At 45.8% G+C, this 21,196-nt stretch overlaps 2 protein-coding genes across 10 annotated transcripts in view; both read right to left on the bottom strand.

Moving 5' to 3' along the window:
• Nucleotides 1-1,878: 1,878 nt before the first annotated feature.
• On the bottom strand, nt 1,879-12,449 carry LOC120829150 (NLR family CARD domain-containing protein 3). 9 transcript variants are annotated; one of them, XM_078081214.1, is made up of 12 exons: nt 12,321-12,449; nt 11,285-11,402; nt 11,075-11,206; nt 10,544-10,729; nt 9,290-9,368; nt 8,924-9,134; nt 6,965-8,768; nt 6,108-6,281; nt 4,558-4,731; nt 4,091-4,264; nt 3,027-3,073; nt 1,879-2,879 (listed from the first exon to the last, which is right to left on the bottom strand). In XM_078081214.1, exons 2-12 carry the CDS (start codon nt 11,371-11,373, stop codon nt 2,287-2,289), a joined length of 3,663 nt encoding a protein of 1,220 aa, XP_077937340.1. In that variant the 5' UTR covers nt 11,374-11,402; nt 12,321-12,449; the 3' UTR covers nt 1,879-2,286. The 9 variants fall into 9 exon arrangements, with proteins under 9 accessions (XP_077937340.1, XP_077937342.1, XP_077937350.1 ...); XM_078081216.1 differs by having other exon boundaries at nt 11,285-11,399; nt 12,321-12,410; XM_078081224.1 differs by lacking the exon at nt 6,108-6,281.
• A 2,289-nt stretch (nt 12,450-14,738) lies between these two features.
• The window catches only part of itpr3 (inositol 1,4,5-trisphosphate receptor, type 3), a 39,412-nt gene continuing 32,954 nt past the window's right edge, over nt 14,739-21,196 (bottom strand). The window contains 10 exon segments of the mRNA XM_078081262.1: nt 14,739-15,121; nt 15,299-15,460; nt 15,543-15,703; nt 15,895-16,060; nt 16,383-16,501; nt 16,591-16,683; nt 17,069-17,258; nt 17,352-17,516; nt 19,993-20,168; nt 20,766-20,885. Of these exon segments, the coding sequence (XP_077937388.1) occupies nt 15,005-15,121; nt 15,299-15,460; nt 15,543-15,703; nt 15,895-16,060; nt 16,383-16,501; nt 16,591-16,683; nt 17,069-17,258; nt 17,352-17,516; nt 19,993-20,168; nt 20,766-20,885 (1,469 nt within the window). The 3' untranslated portion in view covers nt 14,739-15,004.

Below are 21,196 nucleotides of genomic sequence, written 5' to 3'. Positions count from 1 at the left end.
TATCCTTCATAGGGGGGCAGCTAACTTCAGGCGATAGACGGGTTCATCCTGGACTGGTTGCCGGCCAATCGCAGGGCTACACAGAGACGCACAACCATCCACACGCCTCCACACGCCTCCACACGCCTACGGGCAACATAGAGCGACCAATCAAGCGGGTCCCCGGAGCATCTGTGTGGACGGAGGGAGGAAGCCGCATGTTCCATGCGTGAAGGATTCCTGGGAGATGACGGTGTGATTTTTGTGTGTTTGATTATTGTCGTCTAATCTAAACGGTTTAAATGTGACGAGTCTTCAGATAAAAGCTTCTGTTATTAATAATAACATGACGCATGTGAAGAAAGGTCACGTGACCTTTGTAATAATAATAATAATTAGAGGCTCTTTAACTCTTGAACGCACCCGTCTCCCCCAGACTGACACACGCCACCTCGCACACACACACACACACACACACACACCTCATGCATGCAGCAGCTGAACTGTGTGTGTCATTCAAACACATCAGACGTCCTTATTTGGTCTCTTATTGTGAAGCTGAGGAGCAGCTGCTGCATTCCACCGAGGCTCCGCAGCAAAGCCCTGAATGCTGCTGGACACACACACACACACACACACACACACACACACACACACACACACACTATTGCAGAAATGCATGGACCTTGTTGTGTTTCATTTTCTGCTGTGTGACACAGTGATGGAGCAGCCATCTTGCATGTGTTTGTTTTCGTCATCTTATTTGCTGTGAATTGATTGGTTTCTATGAAGCGTTATTCTTTTATATTTTGTGACTATTTACTTTATGGTTAACACCTCTACACTGACCTCCCAGAGGTTACAAGTTAAGGCCGCCGCGTGTTTCTGCGTCTTTACGTCGTGTCGACGCGCTGGTTTCACTTCCTGGTTGTAAAGTCTTGCGTGTGTTGCAGAGCGATTCACCTCCAGAACAACAGGTGGAGTCACGTGTTTTGTTGAAGACGACCTGGAGAGTCACGTCTTTGTGTGTGGAAGTATTTTCCTCCACGACTTTGTTCCCCTCGTTTGTGGAGATCTGCCTCCATGAATCAGAGGCCATCCGGCGTCCTCATCGTCCGCCAATGACGGCTTGTACAAGCGCTCATATTTAAAAGCTCTTCAATCTGATCCGTTCTCTCGTAAACGTTCTTCCTTTTAATAACGGCCGTATTGTGCTGTGAAAACGGAGACGTGAGACTCCGTAAAGGACGTAGTCAGCGGACCAATCACAGCCTGCTGCTGCAGGAGGCTGCAAAGCTTTACACGCTAGTCGAGGGAAATGGGGACACGCACGCAACACAACGTTTTATCTCATAATTTAGACTTTCTATCCCCTTTCTGTAGTGCGGAAACGGGCTTCTATAGTTGTGTGAACGCATCACTGCAGCCAATCCAAAGACGGGGTTTGTAACCAATCAGGTGTAGAGACCATGGTGACTGGCTCCGCCCCCTTACTGTCAAAAAGAACAACAGCGAGCGCGTGGAAAACACCTTCGCGCGCGAGCAGAGATTCTCCTCGCGAGCGAGGAAGTTCACGCTGCGCGAGCACGAGACAAACTTTTGCTGGCGGACGTTTGATTTACGCGCGCGCATCAACCTGATTTGCGCTCTCGAATTTTGACAGTGATTTGCCGCCATAGGAGCCGTATCCCGCCATCTAAGAAACTGCTTCAGTTTAATTGTTTGTTATTTTTACCTCCTGTTTTTGGTTTGTAAATTCTTCATATGAAGAGCAATAAATGGTCATCGCACCGAACCACCTTCTACTCCTCATCTTTACAAACTGCAGCGTCAGGATATCCAGCTCCGCCACCGGTAGCTGATCAGGGAGTAAAGGGACGAAAGGAAAAGGCTTCTATGTGGATTTTGAACAATTCTTTATTCATTTCAGCTTTAATCTTTTAGCATTCAAATGCATTTTTTAGTTACAAACAACCCTTGAAAAAACACCTGGCTTTTACCAGCATGAATGCTGATGAAGGACACACACAAATAAGGACTACACACACATTTATCTCATGTGAGACCTTTTTATAAAACGTCTTCTTGAAGATTGAGATTAAACCCAATTAGGACCCAACATCTAAATGATGATCTACGGATTCATCCACAGAGGCAACGAGCTCAGCGACATTAAAACACACCTCGCTGAGCTCCTTCAGACCACAAGTCCCAGAGAGCTGTGGACCCCCCAGAGTCCAGACCAGCTCAGGTACCCCTCACCTGCTCCACCTGCATCTACACCCACCATCAGCTGTACAGACTGAACTATGTGGTGAGCAGAGAGGAAGGTTCTCCACCAGGAGGAGACTCTCCCTCCTGAAGAGGACACAGAGACACTGAGGCACCAGAACCAGGCCAGGACCTGAACCCAAACCCAGGATAAAGAGGTTCAGTGAATGTGGCGCTGAAGGTGTGGAGGTGGATCAGTGTGTCAGAGGAGACCCTGAAGAAAGACAGAGAGCCAGCAGGACAGTCCACATACACTGCTACTCTACCAGAGGAGGAGGAGGAGGAGGTGATGAATGTTTCCGTCTTATTGTGACGGACAGAGTAACCTTCATCAGAGAACATCAGACTCCAGGACTGATCATTCAACCCGAACACACAGTCATAACTGTATCCTTTCCTCCGGATTCCTCTGTAACCCACTGATAAATCAACGTCTCCGCTCCACTCGACCTCCCAGTAACAGCGACCAGTCAGACCAGTTCTACACAGCAGCTGAAGACAGGAGTCAAATCTGTCTGGATGATCAGGACGTGACTGGACCTCCACCACATGAGTCACCTCCCTGTTGTTGTCAGACAGTTTGAGTTGTTTGTTTACTGTGTTTGTGTCGATTGTGAGTTCACAGGAATCTGATGAGAGAACAAGACACAATACAGCTGCAGTTATTAATCATGTGTTCATCTACTGACACGTTGATGATGACGACATCACAGAGGTGAATGAGTGATGTCACAGTGTGAAGATGGTTGAATCTTCATGAATCAAAGCACACTTACACTTCCTCAGACCTGGTCTCAACCATCGGACTCCATCAGGCTCCACCCTGAAAGGAGGAGGGGGGTCAGAGCAGCATGGAGACATGGACATTACATCACACACAGCTCACATGGACCACCTCTTCTTCTTGTGATTGGCCGATGACCACCGCTCATCACGTTCACTTATTCATCATCTATTAATATCAGTATAATACTGATATTCCATTTCACAGTGAATCAATGTTTAAACTTCCATCTAGTGGTTTCTTTGTCCACTTCAGTGACAACAAGCTGTGAACACAACATGTGATCATCTTCTAAAGCAGTTCTGTCTAACATGAGATCAACCAGCTGCTTCCACATCAACATGATGGTCTTTGTGTCACCTGACTGATGGACGTCCACTCTTTAATATAGTAGTCCAACAGTCCAATAAGTAGTCACTCACTAAAGATTGATAAGTACGCTATCCGTGGTGGAAGTTGTAAAGGAGGTCAATTTCATTGTAATCCTCCATAATGATGTTACGTGTTGGCTGTTGTTCCCAGTAGGCCACTGACTGGTCGATACGTGTGATGCTTTGAGGTCTGACAGTTTCTCCTGAGACACTTTTGTTCCCCAGTAGCCTGAAATCACTACAGCGCCACAAACCCTCCGATGGAGGTCGGGGGGGTTGGAGGTCTGACTGACACTGTTCACTCCCCGTCTCCAAGCAACAGTCAACACTGGTTTCTATCCCCTGTAGTCTGGAGGTGAAGGTGTTACAGCTCAGGTGGGTCTGCAGCCACAGAGCACTGCCCGAGTCCCCCTAGAACTTTGGTCCAGTCCTAATCAAACTTCTTTGGGCTCTGACACACCAGGTTCACCATCAGCTGTTGGTTCTTCACTGAGCGTCTGTGGCCGACTGTCACCTGTAGCTTCAATAAGTCCACTCTGATCATCCAGGAAACTGGCTCTCAGTGCAAAGCACCAAAACCAGGAGAAGCTAAGCTCCTTTAAAACACCAAACGTTCCTCCTGTGATGATCCATCAAGACGGTTAGAACAGATGGTTTCTTTGACTGTTTGTCTTTTCTCTCATACCTGAGGGTCTCCAGTCTCCACTGAGGATCCTCCAGGCCAGCAGACAGCAGCTTCACTCCCGAGTCTCCTGGATGATTGTAGCTCAGGTCCAGCTCTCTCAGATGGGAGGGGTTGGATGTCAGAGCCGAGGCCAGAGAAGCACAACCTTCCTCTGTGATCAGACAGCCTGACAGCCTGCAGACACACAAAACAACACACATGTCACATGATCTGAGGGAGCTGTGAGGGCTGGAAGGTCACTGCAGTACTGAGATACTATCAGGTACAGAGGGGTCACATTAACATGGATACCAACCAAACACACAATGTACATGAGTAGTTGTTAGAAAAATCAAGAAATCATTGAACAGGACATTTATAAGGAAAATACATATTGGAACCAAATCATGCAAGAAGAAATAATCTTATGACTGTCAGAAATGTTGATGTAAATAAAGACACTAAGTGGACATTAACTGAATCCTGACCTGAGAGTCTCCAGGTGACAGTGTGGACTCTCCAGTCCAGCAGACAGCAGCTTCACTCCTAAATCCTGCAGGTGGTTGTTACTCAGATCCAGCTCTCTCAGACTAGAGGACTGTGAGCTGAGAACTGAGGACAGAGCGTCACAGCTTCTCTCTGAGAGGTTACAGCCACTCAGCCTGAAGAGACAACAATCAAAAAGAAGAAAAAATAATGGTTATGTCAAAATAAAATCCTCTTTGATGATACGTTTGGATAAAAATCAGTAAGAGCAAAGAGATGTCCAGTGAAAGTGTCACTGTTGTTCTACTTTAAACAAGAGGAGTAAATTTGCCAATTGTGCTCCATTGTTTAGAGGAAGTACTGTAGTGTCAATATCAGGATGAGGCGGAGATATTTAATGCTGTTTTTAGCGCTAAATACAGTTTGGCTTCTAGGGTTAGCCGTTATGGCCAAAGATTCATATCACAGTAGTCTGTTTGATGGGAGCACCGCACTTTTCTTTCTAGTGAACACAACAAGGACGCCGCCCACCCAAACAGCTTTTCTTGCTCGCAACTAGCCAGCGAGTTAGCTTTTTAGCTTGTTAGCTGCTAGTGTTAGCATACCAGCGGCTCGACCAACTTTGCAATAAATTTTCTGATCGAACTTATTTTATTTTATTTTACCCTCCAAACAGACACGGATCCTCTCTCGGGCACAAGTTGTGTTGTTAAATCTCTGGTCTCTCGTTGGTCTTCCTGCATCGCTCTTTTCTGTGTTTTCATGAGAGTGACGAAGTTTGTTCTTCTTGTGATAGCGGGCGAGCTGTACCCAGCATGCAGTTCGGTGGGGTAGTTTCATAAATATTCAGTTATTGGTGTTACAAATTGTTTGTGTGTCACAAACTGTTGTGTTGTGGTGTTTTACCCTGTTGTAGAGTGTTTGGGTTAGGGTTAGGGCTAAAATTCATACCATAAGGAAATTTGAACCGGCACACTGCTTAGCCCTACTCGATCCTCTGACCCGTTTTAAAGAGCGAAAACAGAGTGAAAATGAATCCTCATCTTCTGATTTCATGTTTGTTATGTTCTGAATCAGAAATAAACAACCATCAAACTGTCAGCAGATCGACAGACATTAAAGTCTTCGGTGTCTCTCCCACCTCTGCTTTTATCCTTTTCATTCATTATTATATCAAACATTAAATGACAAAGCCTAAATAAGAGGAACAGCAGGATGAACCTGTGATGTTTTATTGTGAAAGAACATTGTGTTTCAAACAGTCTTTTTATTTTATTAAGCTACTGTGTAATAAATTTGTCTTGTCTATAAAGTTTTTGTGATGTCATGGAAACAGACTTAAATTCGCAAAAGGGGCTTTTGGTCCATAGTTTCATCTCTGAGATTAGTTCCTCTGGTTCCATAGTTCTGGTTTATTTCCTGGTAAAAAAAAAATCTGAAAACTTGATGATCAAATTCATAGCTTAAGAAAGAGAGATTATTTTGACACTGCATGTAGCTGATAGTTTAGAGACACGTTCAAATATTTGAGGACAAACTAACTTAATCTGACCTGAGAGTCTCCAGTTTACAGTGAGGATCCTCCAGTCCAACAGACAGCAGCTTCACTCCTGAGTCTCCTGGATGATTGTAGCTCAGGTCCAGCTCTCTCAGATGGGAGGGGTCAGAAGTCAGAGCTGAGGCCAGAGAAGCACAGCCTTCCTCTGTGATCAGACAGCCTGACAGCCTGCAGACACACAAAACAACAAGCAATAAAACTTAACAACATGAATACACAGATCCTGCTTCACAAATCATCCTTAAGATCTGTTTATCTCAGGAACACCGTGTATCAGTTCAAGAGGTCACAGACCTTCTTTCCACTTACAATAAGAAATGAAACTAGGGCTGCAACTAACGACTATTTTGATAATCGATTAATCGGTCGATTATTTCTTTGATTAATCAGATAAAAAAAAAACAGCATTAAAAAGCCTTCATTTCCAACCCTTTATTCTAAAACAAACTTCAAATTCACATTGCAAAAATACTTCAGAAAGTAAAAGGTTGCTCCTTGAATATAATAATTTAGAAAAAAGAAAAATACAAATCAGAACATTTTACAGGATTTGTTTTAACGTCAGAACTTGTTCTCTATACGACTCTCACAAACTCTCACACTCACACCCCCAAGTTCACTTGAAGCTTATTCATTAAATTATTTAGAGAGGAGTTGGAGTTTTGCTCCGCGCGCATCTCCGCAACTCATTGAGTGACGTAATAATCTTGCGACACAACGAATCGATAATGAAATTCGTTGCCAACGATTTTAATAATCAAATTTTATTGATTTCATTGATTCGTTGTTGCAGCCCTAAATGAAACGACAATGAAGAAAATATGAACAATAAGTAGAAAAGATGTACTTACAGAACTTTGTTGGAGGCTTTGACCGCTGGCAGCAGCCTCAGAAGAGCCTCCTCTGAAGCAGAGTACTTCTTCAGGTCAAACACCTCCAGATCCTCTTCTGATGACAGTAAGATGAAGACCAGAGCTGACCAGTGAGCAGGAGACAGTTCTCCTGTAGCGAGACGTCCTGAACTAAGGAACCATTGGATGTCCTCCACTAAAGAACCATCATTCAGTTCATTCAGACAGTGGAACAGATTGATGCTTTTCTCTGGAGACACATTCTTACTGATCTTCTCTTTGATGTACTCAACTGTCTCCTGATTGGTCTCTGAGTAACTTCCTGTCTGTGTCAGCAGACCTCGTAGGAGAGTCTGATTGGTCTCCAGGGAAAGACCCAGGAGGAAGCGGAGGAACAAGTCCAGGTGTCCATTAGGACTCTTTAAGGCCTTGTCCACAGCACTCTGGTAGAGACACGTTGGTTCGGGATTGACTTTAAAGCGTTTAGACTCCAGGGAGGTTGTTTGTTCTTCTGACAGCAGATTGACACCAGAGCTGAAGGTCGTCAGATGGACATGAAGAGCAGCCAGAAACTCCTGAACACTCAGATGGACGAAGCAGAAGACCTTGTCCTGGTACAGTCCGCTCTCCTCTCTGAAGATCTGAGTGAACACTCCTGAGTACACCGAGGCTGCTCTGATATCGATGCCACACTCTGTCAGGTCGGATTCATAGAAGATCAGGTTGACTTTCTGCAGCTGATCAAAGGCCAGTTTTCCCAGAGACTCAATCATCTTCCTGCTCTCTGGACTCCAGTGAGGATCCGTCTCAGCTCCTCCATCGTACTTGACCTTCTTCACTTTGGACTGAACCACCAGGAAGTGGATGTACATCTCAGTCAGGGTCTTGGGCAGCTCTCCTCTATCTTTGGTCTTCAACTCCTCCAGAACTCCAGCAGTGATCCAGCAGAAGACTGGGATGTGGCACATGATGTGGAGGCTTCGTGAGGTCTTGATATGAGAGATGATGCTGATGGCCTGCTCCTCATCTCTGAACCTTTTCATGAAGTACTCCTCCTTCTGGGGGTCATTGAACCCTCTTACCTCTGTCACCATGTCAACACACTCAGCAGGGATCTGATTGGATGCTGCAGGTCGTGTGGTGATCCAGAGGCGAGCAGAGGGAAGCAGCTTCCCCCTGATGAGGTTTGTGAGGAGCACATCCACTGAGGCCAACTCTGTGATGTCAGTCAGGATCTCGTTCTTGTGGAAGTCCAAAGGAAGTCGACACTCATCCAGACCGTCAAAGATGAACACAACCTGGAACTCTTCAAACCTGCAGATTCCTGCTGCTCTGGTTTCACTGAAGAAGTGATGAATAAGTCTCACCAAACTGAACTTCTTCTCTCTCAGCACATTCAGCTCTCTGAAGGTGAATGGAAATGTGAACCGTATGTCCTGGTGGTCTTTGTCTTCAGCCCAGTCCAGAGTGAACTTCTGTGTTAAGACTGTTTTCCCAATGCCAGCCACTCCCTTAGTCATCACGGTTCTGATTGGTTCCTCTCCTCCAGCTGAGGCTTTGAGGAGGTCTTCTAGTCTGATGGTTGTTTCTGGTCTGGCTGGTCTTCTGGATGCTGTTTCAATCTGTCTGACCTCATGTTCTTGATTGACCTCTGCACTCCCTCCCTCTGTGATGTAGAGCTCCGTGTAGATCTCATTCAGAAGGAGGATTGGGTTTCCTGCTTTAGCGATCCCCTCAAACACACACTGGAACTTCTTCTTCAGGTTGGATTTGAGTTTACGCTGACAAACTGCAGCAAGAAGTCCTGAATGAAGACAACAGAGAAGATCAATGAGTCAAAGAATAGATGTCAACATGTCCTCTCCTCAGAATGACTATGAATATATTCTGTCCATCTCTTGAGACATCAGTGAAGGTCTCATGTATCAGCATGGTGAGTCTGTAGAGAAATCCTCTTACTGCTCTGCAGATGCTCAGCCAGCCCTTCCTGCTTCATTCTCCTCAGGAAGTGCACTGAGATCTTCACAAATGCCTCTCTGCTCCTCCTCTGCTCTTCATCCAGCACCTCCTCATCCTCTTTCTCTACGCATTCTGGGTAATCTGAACTCACAACCTTCTGGATCTTCTTCAGCTCGTTCTTCACAAAAGTGAGGATGTTCTTCTCCAGCAGCTGGAACAGAACATTCTATGAATGACACCAACTAGAACATGGAAGCCACCATCAGGTCCATGTTGGACAGACGGACAATCCACTGGTCTACAAAGTGCAGCATGGAGATGATGGTGAACTGAGATGTAATGTAAAGTAGTTGTTCATGTACACACCATGAAGATGGAGTCCATGTGTGTTTGATGCTGCTGGGCAGATGGACCTGTGGGAACATCTGAGCTCTCCTGGTCCTCTCTGTGGAGGAACATGAACCATCAGCTCACATCGAGTTTGGACCATCAAGACCAATACAACATTAGTTAAAGAAGTTGGCTTCTGTTATGATTGATCATGATGAAAACCAGATGCTGAAGATGTTGACGATGGACGGACAGTTTATTAGTTGAGTGACAGTTAGTCATCAGTTTTATCTGGTTTCAGTTCTTACTGTGGGTCATAAAAACAACATCTGCAGACCTCTAAGACAAAGTCTTATGAAACTACTCCAAACCTCTTTAGTCCGTCCCCTGACTTCTATAAGTCTCCTTAGACCTTCTGAACTAGTCTTTGGACCTTTTCACAGAGTCTACTGTGAGATAGAGATAATGAGATCTGTCATGGTTGATCGTCATGGAAACAACGCTTTAAACAATGAACGACCATTTCTGTGATTCATCACTGAGGGTTAAAACAATTCTTCATAGTTCTTTAAGATTGGCCCAACACACTCCAACTCGTGCTGGTGGAAGCGTGGAACACATGCTGCCAATCACACAGATATATTCTGGCTGTGCCATAAGTTAAGTGCTTACTGGAGGGAGGTCTTTGATGCCCTCAAAGAGATATTCCAACAGGACCCCTCCGTAGCACTATGGGGAGCAATACCTTCTAGACATACTGCTCACAGCAGCACTAATGGGTAGAACTCTCAGATGGTTACAGCTGGATCCCCCTACGTACTAATATATGGATCCAAAAGGTATGAGACATCTATCAAATGGAACAAATAACATATTCATTACGGCTCCAAAAGCCTATCTTTACAAAACGACGGGGCCCTGTCTCAGCATTACTGATACAATGAGGGTTATTACCGTATGTTGCTCGGCCCTCCAGCTGAATTGTGACCTGCTAATTTGTGATACACTAACCTCTTGTGCGTATATACGGCACCTACAATACTACATTCAGGAGTGGACAACTATTATTTATTCATCCCTTGATTTTATTTCTTTGTTTTTATTTTCCCCTTTCTGTTGGAGTGACCAACATTTGTTCTTTTGGTGCTTTGTACAGAACAGCTGAATAGCATGTGTACCAAGACTACATACAACTGTAAAATGGACACAGAAAGTGACTGTCTGAAAACGCACGTTGTTGACAACAAAATAAAGAGTTAAAAAAAAATCTTCATCTGTTTGAGAACTTACTCTGTGTCATAAGAACGCCGTCCATCTTTGAAGGCTAGAGGATGACCCATAGACTGATCATCTTTGAAGACCAGAGGATGACCCATAGACTGATCATCTTTGAAGACCAGAGGATGACCCATTGACTGATCACTCTTTATGGACAAACATCTGGGTTCAGGAGACTTTCCTCTCTGCTGATGTGACCTAAAAGAAACACTGAGATTACATCATCACATCATCATTTAACCACGAAGCATCAGCTCACATGGTGTCCGTCCTCACAGAGACCAAAACAAGGTAAAGGTCCATGACGTGAGGTCTGGATGTGGACCACATGACTCCCTGTAGTGGTTCAGCCAACAGCTCAGTCTTTCAGCTCACTGTTTTCTTCACCAGTCAGTTTGGTTTAGTCCCAACAGGTCCCACCAAGTCCTCCATGGAGCTCTCCCTACCTCACTGGACACTGCTGAAGGGCCCTGGAGCAAGAAACCCAGAACCTCCACCAGAGAGTCTGATAGAAACACCTCATCATCAGCCTGAGACCCTCACCTTGCATCAACAGAGGGACGAACATCTTTGAAGAGTAGAGGAGGACTCATAGACCGGTTACTCTTCGTGGACACACAGCTGGGTCCAGGTCCAGATCCTAAACCAGGTCCAGGTCCTAGTCTCTGATGGGTCCTGTTGACACAGAGTCAGTGAGTCAGAGACGTTGGGACATGGAGACGGGTGGAGGACAGTTGGAGATGGTCCTCTCACCTCTGAGCTTTGGTCTGGCTGTCATGTTCCCCACACAGAGGAGCTTCAGAGGGACGGACTCCGTCCTCTGGGTCCTCAGCCTGATTCATACCAGAGTCCACAGCTTCACAACCACCTGCTGGGAGAACTCACACGTTATTATCTTCATCAGGACAAACACACAGAGCTCATCCACCTCATGGGACACTGTGTGTTGTTGTCTGTAGACTGTGAGGTAACGTGTTGGTTAACAGCTAGTGTGAAATTAAATCATTGACATCAATACAAGTATTAATAACAACGAAGATAATTGACTAAATAAATAAATAACAGGGCACCACCCTAACAGGGACTAATAAGCAAACTATGAACTCATAATTGATATTCACTCATTAAGAGCAAAGAAATCACAGTACACACACAGTACACACACACACTACACACAGTACACACACTACACACACTACACACACGCACAGAAACACGTTTAACCTCCAACAAAACCAACCAGATCGACACAAATCAACAGAAGCTACAACACCATGTCTGTCTGTGTGTGTGTGTGTGTGTGTGTGTGTGTCTGTCTGTGTGTGTGTGTGTGTGTGTCTGTCTGTGTGTGTGTGTGTGTGTGTGTGTGTGTGTGTGTGTGTGTGTGTGTGTGTGTGTGTGTGTCTGTCTGTGTGTGTGTGTGTGTGTGTCTGTGTGTCGTTCCAATCACGGAAGTGACCGGTTCTCCGTCGCCGTGATTCATGACGGTTTATTGCGAAAGAGCCTCAAACATCTGGACCGATACACCTTTCTGACGGTTAAACCGTGACGTCACAGCTACACCTTTCTGACGGTTAAACCGTGACGTCACAGCCACTTAAGAAATACTTAAGAAAAGACACTAAAGATAAAAACCCGTCGTGTTCTCGATTTGGTAAAAAACTACAAAAGGAAATAAACTACTTCCGTGTTTGTTCAACGGTGAAAAGAACTTTGAGAAGGTTCACGGCCCGTTAACACACGCACGCGCACACACACACGCGCGCTTGTTGTGGCGGGACGTACTCACAGGTTTATGAAGACTTTAAGTTGTTAGAATGAATCTCTGCTGACTTCCTCCTCCTCGTCGTCTTCTTCTTCTTCTTCTTCTTCTTCGTTTGGTGGTTTTTCGGCGGTTGGCATCCATCTTATTGGTGCCTTACCGCCGCCTTCTGCTCCGGAATGTGGACCAGACAAAACCCCAACCCTCTTTACCCCAAAACAAACCAAACAATCCAAAGGGAAATAAATCAAATCAAATACAAATAAATGCCCCCTGTACCCCGATCATACCCTATAAGTGCCAACAGTACTGTTGTATTCAGAAATGAAGAAACGCCGGACGGACAGAGGTCATCGCTGATCTAAAGGTTAAATCAAATGTATTTAATAAAGGAGTTGGTGTTGTGGTAAAAAGAACATCTCAGCTGAGGAGCCGCTGGTCTCAGCAGCCAACAGGCCCCAGGTCAGTCCTTTGACCCCCCTAGTGCCCGTCTGTCGCCTCCACCAGCGAACTCCAGAACAATGGTTCCTACAGGTATTTATAACAATGCTTAAAGGTGTGAAAGTCAGTGTCCACGCCTCTGGGAGTCTTCTGGTGAGTTTAATGTAACTCGGATTTCGAATGATCCTTAGTCAATATCAGTGCTTGTGCAAGTATTACATGCATGCATTCCAGTTGATCACATTACATCAAATACAATCATAACTGCATTGGTATTATTCTATTACAGTTGCAGATTTACACTGGTTTTACAATATTGTCATTACTTTATTGATTACACAGTTTCAGAATCATGGCTGTATTCTGGTGTACACTATATGCATTTTATGAATTTAATGAACCGGGTCGTATATTTGTTTCTAATAAGCTGTGCTCCCCATGGTCAGAGCTCCTTTCAGAGTTCCTCCCTCAGACTTCTCCAAAATGTCTGTCCGGGTGGAGATGAAGCCAGGAAACTTGTGCAAGAACATGTTTAAATGCTGTACCCTTTGACCCAACATTACCAACTATAAACTGCTTTATAATGGCTGGTCGTAGTTCTGCTAGAGGGTCAAGGACGGGTTCCTCAACACTGTTAGTGTTTCCACACCACTTTATGACCTTTATGCTCCGCATCTATCGATTGAGTAAGTTACAGTCATATATGTCCCACCTCGCTGGCCACGTTTTATTGATATTTTCCCAGTTAATACTCTTGACGTCTGCCTCACTAATGTCAGCCAGCTCACCCGCCTCCTCATTCCCACTCACCCCAACATGTGCTGGAACCCACAGGAAGTCCACCTGACTGACTGAAGGACTTCGTACAGTGTCTCCTGTCGACTGAAAGGACGCGTCTGAGCAAATCAACCCCTTTTCCACCCGTCGTAGTGCAACCAGCACTGCCCCCGTCTCCACCGTGTAGACCCCCAGAGTATCAGATGTTCTCCTGTTAATTCCTGGTCCTTTATCCTGCGTGTGATCCCTACACACTTCCTTTACATGATGCGTGTCCATGGGGCCCCCACCGGGTAAACCACAGACCAAAGTCCCCCCACTCTCCCAGACCACCTGACCAACACTCCTCTTGCTGGATGAGGATCACCACATCCACCCTCCCTGTGCTCCCACCTTCATGTCTTCCTCAGGTTGTTCCTCGTTGGCGCTGCAGGACCTTTGCGTAACTTATCATTTGTTTGACAGAGCTGATTTTCTGTGAGCAAACATTTACCAGGTTCTTCTCGTTGCTCTCTCACTTTCCAAACTCTCATTATTGTCTTGTTAGTTTTTCACGAGATCTCATTGATTTTTACTTCCCTGCCCCCTTATGTCCCCCTCATACTCTTCTTCACTCCCCTGACAGAAACCCTCCTGCCCAGCTGTCTACGTCTGGTCACGGCTGCAAAGAGCATTTCCTCGTCCACCTCCTGCCCCCACGGTGCCCAGTTGGTGCTTGGATACAAAATGAGAGTAAGAAAAAAAAAGTAAGAAAATAGGAAAAGAAACAAACTAATATGAACTAATATGAATAAACATGAAATACTGAAAGAATTCTTCATTTGCATGATGTCCCCCATGTCCAACCGTCCCTTCGTCTTCAGAGGTCTTCATCAGTGCTCATATTTCACACGCTGCAGAATTAAATGTTACATTGTTTGGCTGTAATTTTATATATATATACATATATATATATATATATATATCTACTATATTATTTTTGAGGTTTCTTGTGAAAAATACTACTAAACATGTATGATAGTTGTCTTTTTCTGACGGACTATAATATGATTTGTATTCTGACTTTTTAGTGAGCATCTGCCAAAGAAAACACAAAATCATGAAGAGTCTGGTCACAGTGCAGTAGAAAGTACATATGGAAAGTACGTTGTGTAAAGCATAGTTCTGATGGAATTAATACATATTTAATAACCAGTTCCAACCAACTCCAACAAAACCACAAACAAAAAAGTGTATGCACTTTAATATGTCATTGTTACGAAGACGCATGATCTTCACCTTGTGCTTCCTGATGAGATACAGTGAAGAGTATTTGAGTATAATCCAGTGTCTGAACTGAGCTAGCTAGTGTTAAAACACACACTCTCTCCATAAATACATCACTTACATACATAACAATACATATATGTATATATGTATATTAATGTATTTACACATCCGGAGCTAAAGCTAAAGCTAACAGGTGTGTTTTGACGATATTCTCTGCATGTGGTTTATGATTTGTACATCTGGTGGTTCCCCCCCGCGGCGCTCGGCGGCAGCGCGGCGCCGGCTCCTGATTGGTGGTCAGCGAATCCCATCCTCTGCCTCCTCTTCCTCTGCTCGGTCATCTGCAGTACAGAGAGAGCGCTTATACACACGGACGTGTAAATGTACATCGGTTATATACACAAACAAATATAATATGCTCTGAAATAAAGTTTATGTTGTAAAGAATTACAGAAATAAAAACATGAAAGAGGTACGTGTGTGTGTGTGTGTGTGTGTGTGTGTGTGTGTGCGTGTACCTGCTCCTTCAGCTCCGTCAGCTGGGTGGTCAGCGTGATCACCACCTTCATCGTCGACGCCAGCTTGTCCTGCAGCATCCTCATCTCGTTCTGCTCCCCGTCGCCATCGGTTACCACCAGAGACATCGCCTGCATCCGAGGGAACCAGTCCAGGTTGTTGTTCTGAGACAGAAGGACAGGAAGGAGGCGATGAAGGAGAAGAAGAAGCGTCTCCAGCGTTCCTATTGGACGGCGGCCGCTTTACTTTGATCATGTGGGCCACGTAGCTCTCGGGTCCGGTGTAGTCCGTCTTGTTCTTCTCGCGCACCAGGACGATGAAGTACAGGTAGTTCCAGATGTTGTGCTCCAGCTTGATGTGCTCCTCAAAGGACACAGTCTTGTTGTCAAACTTGTCTCTCTCCAGACCTGAGGGACAATTAAGCCACAGGGTCAACTTTCTGGACCTCCAGATGTTAACAACCAGACCACCACTGGGGCTCCAGATGTTAACAACCAGACCACCACTGGGCCTCCAGATGTTAACAACCAGACCACCACTGGGCCTCCAGATGTTAACAACCAGACCACCACTGGACCTCCAGATGTTAACAACCCACCGCAGATGAAGCATGTGGTCTTCAGCACCTCCTCCTTCTTCTGCTTTTCGCTCCTCAGGTCTGCGAACGTGTCGATGATGACGCCGAAGATCAGGTTGAGGACGATGATGATGACGATGAAGTAGAAGAGCAGGTCGTACACGACGCGCGCCGCAAACAACGGCTCCTACACACACAGACACACACACACAGACACACACACACACATGCACGCACATGCACACGCACACACGCACACACACAGACACACACACATAATATCGGACTTTGAAAGGGAAATACGGCGGGTTTCTACTTCCTGCTTTGGATTTAATCCAGTAAACCAGAGACCCTGAGGGGATTTTTTGTGAGGGGGGGTCGGGGGGGTCGGGGGGTCGGGGGAATAAGGAGACGTCCAACATCGGTGTTCTGGCTCCACCCACTTTGTTGCTCTTCTTGCAAGAATAGTCATTGTGTGTGTGTGTGTGTGTGTGTGTGTGTGTCCTTACGTTCTTGGAGGGTTTGCGCAGCACGTCTCCGACCCCCCCCCCGTTCCTCAGCCCGTGGTTCAGCACGGTGACGATGCACATCAGCAGGGTGTCGCACGCTCGCTCCGCGTCCGGCTCCGCTGAAACGCACAAGACAACGCACACGTGGCGATCACGTTGCCGCGGCAACGACGTGAGGGTCCCACCTGGTTACTGAGGAGACTCTCACCTTCCTCCTCGGCAACGGCTTCCGAGGAACAGCTGACTCCGTCTGCAGAGCACGACTTGAGGAAGTCCTGAGAGGCCTCACTCTGCTGAGAATCTGGAGACACACAGAGAGACACACACAAGTTTTAAAAGACAAACCCAGCCGATGAATAGAGAGCGTTACAGGGACATAATATTATCACTGAATAAAACAATAAAATCACTTCATTCATTTTGACAACTTGTTTATGTCCCGAAGACCATAAAGAACGAATCATGAATATTTACACATTTCAACCCAATGACCTGATTTAAAGGGTTCAGGGGTCAAAGCTAAATCACATTTTCTATTACTGTTGTTTGTAATATAATGCTGCTGTTACATAAATCAAATCCTGTTAAGTATATTGTTTTATTCTAATACACCGGTGTAATATTTGTGGGCTCAGAGGGCCGTGATCTGTGCTGAGAGCAGAGGTAAGGGGTGAAAGGTCAACCACCTGCAGCCAGCTGGAGCAGCGGATCCACCTCCATGATGAAGTCGTCCTTCAGACACAGGAAGCCCACGATGGAGAAGAGGTAGACCAGGATGAGCGCCAGCAGGGCCGTCAGCAGGATGGAGCGCCCGTTACGGGTCACGCTCTTTATCACGTTGAACAGGGTCTCCTCCCGGTAGATGAGGTCAAACAGCTGGGGGGACAGGTGAGACACAGACGGGTGGGGGATAGGTGAGGGGCAGGTGAGATGGGTGAGTACAGGTGAGGACAGGTGGGGGACTCTTACCAGGATACTGTAGAAGAGCTCGTGGACAAACAGTCCCAGGGTGGAGGTGAGGACGTAGGCCAGGTGGTAGATGAACTCCACGTCCATCACCATGGCTTTGTATCCCATAATAAACGTCCCGTTGTTTCCCACAAAGCTCACCACAAACACCACCTTGTTGATCAGCTGGGGGGGACAAGAGGAGAAGACAGGGTGACGAGACAAGAGAAGAAGACAGGGTGACGAGACAAGAGGAGAAGACAGGGTGACGAGACAAGAGGAGAAGACAGGGTGACGAGACAAGAGGAGAAGACAGGGTGATGAGACAAGAGGAGAAGACAGGGTGATGAGACAAGAGAACAGGACAGGGTGATGAGATAAGAGAAGAAGACAGGGTGATGAGACAAGAGGAGAAGACAGGGTGATGAGACAAGAGAACAGGACAGGGTGATGAGATAAGAGAAGAAGACAGGGTGACGAGACAAGAGGAGAAGACAGGGTGATGAGACAAGAGAAGAAGACAGGGTGATGAGACAAGAGGAGAAGACAGGGTAACGAGGACTTCTCAGCATTGGTGGAATGTTACCAAGTACATTTACTCAAGAACATGGCATTTTTATTATTTGAAATCTATAGTATTTCCATGTTGTGCTACTTCATCTCAGAGGTACATGTAGTACATTCTACTGCTCTACATCTCAGAGGTACATGTAGTACATTCTACTGCTCTACATCTCAGAGGTACACGTAGTACATTCTACTGCTCTACATCTCAGAGGTACATGTAGTACATTCTACTGCTCCACATCTCAGAGGTACATGTAGTACATTCTACTGCTCTACATATCAGAGGTACATGTAGTACGTTCTACTGCTCTACATCTCAGAGGTACATGCAGTACATTCTACTGCTCTACATATCAGAGGTACATGTAGTACGTTCTACTGCTCTACATCTCAGAGGTACATGTAGTACATTCTACTGCTCTACATCTCAGAGGTACACGTAGTACATTCTACTGCTCTACATCTCAGAGGTACATGTAGTACATTCTACTGCTCTACATCTCAGAGGTACATGTAGTACATTCTACTGCTCTACATCTCAGAGGTACACGTAGTACATTCTACTGCTCTACATCTCAGAGGTACATGTAGTACATTCTACTGCTCTACATCTCAGAGGTACATGTAGTACATTATACTGCTCTACATCTCAGAGGTACATGTAGTACATTCTACTGCTCTACATCTCAGAGGTACACGTAGTACATTCTACTGCTCTACATCTCAGAGGTACATGTAGTACGTTCTACTGCTCTACATCTCAGAGGTACACGTAGTACATTCTACTGCTCTACATCTCAGAGGTACATGTAGTACATTCTACTGCTTTACATCTCAGAGGTACATGTAGTACATTCTACTGCTCTACATCTCAGAGGTACATGTAGTACATTCTACTGCTCTACATCTCAGAGGTACACGTAGTACATTCTACTGCTCTACATCTCAGAGGTACATGTAGTACATTCTACTGCTCCACATCTCAGAGGTACATGTAGTACATTCTACTGCTCTACATATCAGAGGTACATGTAGTACGTTCTACTGCTCTACATCTCAGAGGTACATGCAGTACATTCTACTGCTCTACATATCAGAGGTACATGTAGTACGTTCTACTGCTCTACATCTCAGAGGTACATGTAGTACATTCTACTGCTCTACATCTCAGAGGTACACGTAGTACATTCTACTGCTCTACATCTCAGAGGTACATGTAGTACATTCTACTGCTCTACATCTCAGAGGTACATGTAGTACATTCTACTGCTCTACATCTCAGAGGTACACGTAGTACATTCTACTGCTCTACATCTCAGAGGTACATGTAGTACATTCTACTGCTCTACATCTCAGAGGTACATGTAGTACATTATACTGCTCTACATCTCAGAGGTACATGTAGTACATTCTACTGCTCTACATCTCAGAGGTACACGTAGTACATTCTACTGCTCTACATCTCAGAGGTACATGTAGTACGTTCTACTGCTCTACATCTCAGAGGTACACGTAGTACATTCTACTGCTCTACATCTCAGAGGTACATGTAGTACATTCTACTGCTTTACATCTCAGAGGTACATGTAGTACATTCTACTGCTCTACATCTCAGAGGTACATGTAGTACGTTCTACTGCTCTACATCTCAGAGGTACACGTAGTACATTCTACTGCTCTACATCTCAGAGGTACACGTAGTACATTCTACTGCTCTACATCTCAGAGGTACATGCAGTACATTCTACTGCTCTACATCTCAGAGGTACATGTAGTACGTTCTACTGCTCTACATCTCAGAGGTACACGTAGTACATTCTACTGCTCTACATCTCAGAGGTACATGTAGTACATTCTACTGCTTTACATCTCAGAGGTACATGTAGTACATTCTACTGCTCTACATCTCAGAGGTACATGTAGTACGTTCTACTGCTCTACATCTCAGAGGTACACGTAGTACATTCTACTGCTCTACATCTCAGAGGTACACGTAGTACATTCTACTGCTCTACATCTCAGAGGTACATGCAGTACGTTCTACTGCATTGCAGAGGCTGCCCCGGTGGCTGCTGGGTAATGGAGTCCTGCTCACGTTGAGGGAGCCCAGCAGGATGAGCGTGTTGCCGATGCCGAGGTGGTAGATGGAGCGGAGGATCAGAGCGATGGTGAGAGGCTGCAGGCCGTACCGCTGGGAGAACAGACCCAGGACCGAGAGGCCCGCCAGGATCCAGAACAGCATCAGCAGCAGGGAGTCATCGATGGCGCCCGCTGGGGGGTATGAGTCAGTGGTGGGCCAGACTGTACTGTGGTAGTAGTACCAGTAGTTTTACTGCACTAACTGACTGCGCTTCCAGAGACATTCACACATCCCTGAAAGTGTTTCTGCTTCAAAAATACAACGTGCTAAAAGACGTGACTTCACCAGTCCGGTGGTTCTAAGAGCTCACGTTGATCAGCACCCTGCTGACAGGGCTGTCAATCTCACTTTCAGGACTAAACAACTAAATCCCGGAGATCTCGCCTGAAATGTCTGTACTAAAACGATCTCTGGCTCATGTTGTGCTGTGATGTGCTAGAGATTTAGATCCATAACAACATCAGATCAGATAATCCTCCTCAGGGCTTTTCATTTCAGGCAAACCTGAAACGTTTTCACTTGTGATTCGTTTACTCTCAAGCTGCAACATACTGAACACAGATTATTCACACGGTTCCATGTGTTGTTATGGCACGCAACATAAAGCAGGGGGCGTAAATACGGCAGTAAAAGTATCCTTTGTTATTATTTCAGGCTTTCTGTGTAGCAGCAGGCTTTCAGTATTGTAGTACTCGTAGTACTCGTAGTACTCGTAGTACCCGCGGTACCTTGTCCTGAAGCGTAGGGGTAGAAGAAGGCGATGATGAGGTTGATGAAGACAGCGAGGTTGAAGGAGATGGTTCCCCACAGAGACATCCTCCCTGAGAACCAGTACAACACCGGCATACCTGTGCCACACACACACACACACACACCACACACACACACACACACACACACACACACACACACCACACACACACACACCACACACACACACACACACACACCCACACCCACACACACACCACACACACACACACACACACCCACACACACACACCACACACACCACACACACACACACACACACACACCACACCCACCACACCACACACCACACACACACACCACACCCCCACACCACACCACACCCACACCACACACACACCACACCCCACACCACACACACCACACACACACACACACACACACCACA

The sequence above is a fragment of the Gasterosteus aculeatus genome, chromosome 2 (genome assembly GCF_964276395.1).
Source record: "Gasterosteus aculeatus chromosome 2, fGasAcu3.hap1.1, whole genome shotgun sequence".
Taxonomy (NCBI): Eukaryota; Metazoa; Chordata; class Actinopteri; order Perciformes; family Gasterosteidae; genus Gasterosteus; species Gasterosteus aculeatus.
Note: the sequence above shows the minus strand (reverse complement) of the source record. Positions and strands in the feature narration are given on the sequence as shown.

Excerpts from the sequence above, each read along its gene's own strand:
- LOC120829150 (XM_078081214.1), bottom strand. The coding sequence starts at position 11,373 with ATGAATCAGGCTGAGGACCCAGAGGACGGAGTCCGTCCCTCTGAAGCT. Across the intron at positions 11,207-11,284 it reads AGCCAGACCAAAGCTCAGAG|GACCCATCAGAGACTAGGAC; the intron begins GTGAGAGGACCA and ends CTGTGTCAACAG. Across the intron at positions 8,769-8,923 it reads GGCTGAGCATCTGCAGAGCA|GACTTCTTGCTGCAGTTTGT; the intron begins GTAAGAGGATTT and ends GTCTTCATTCAG.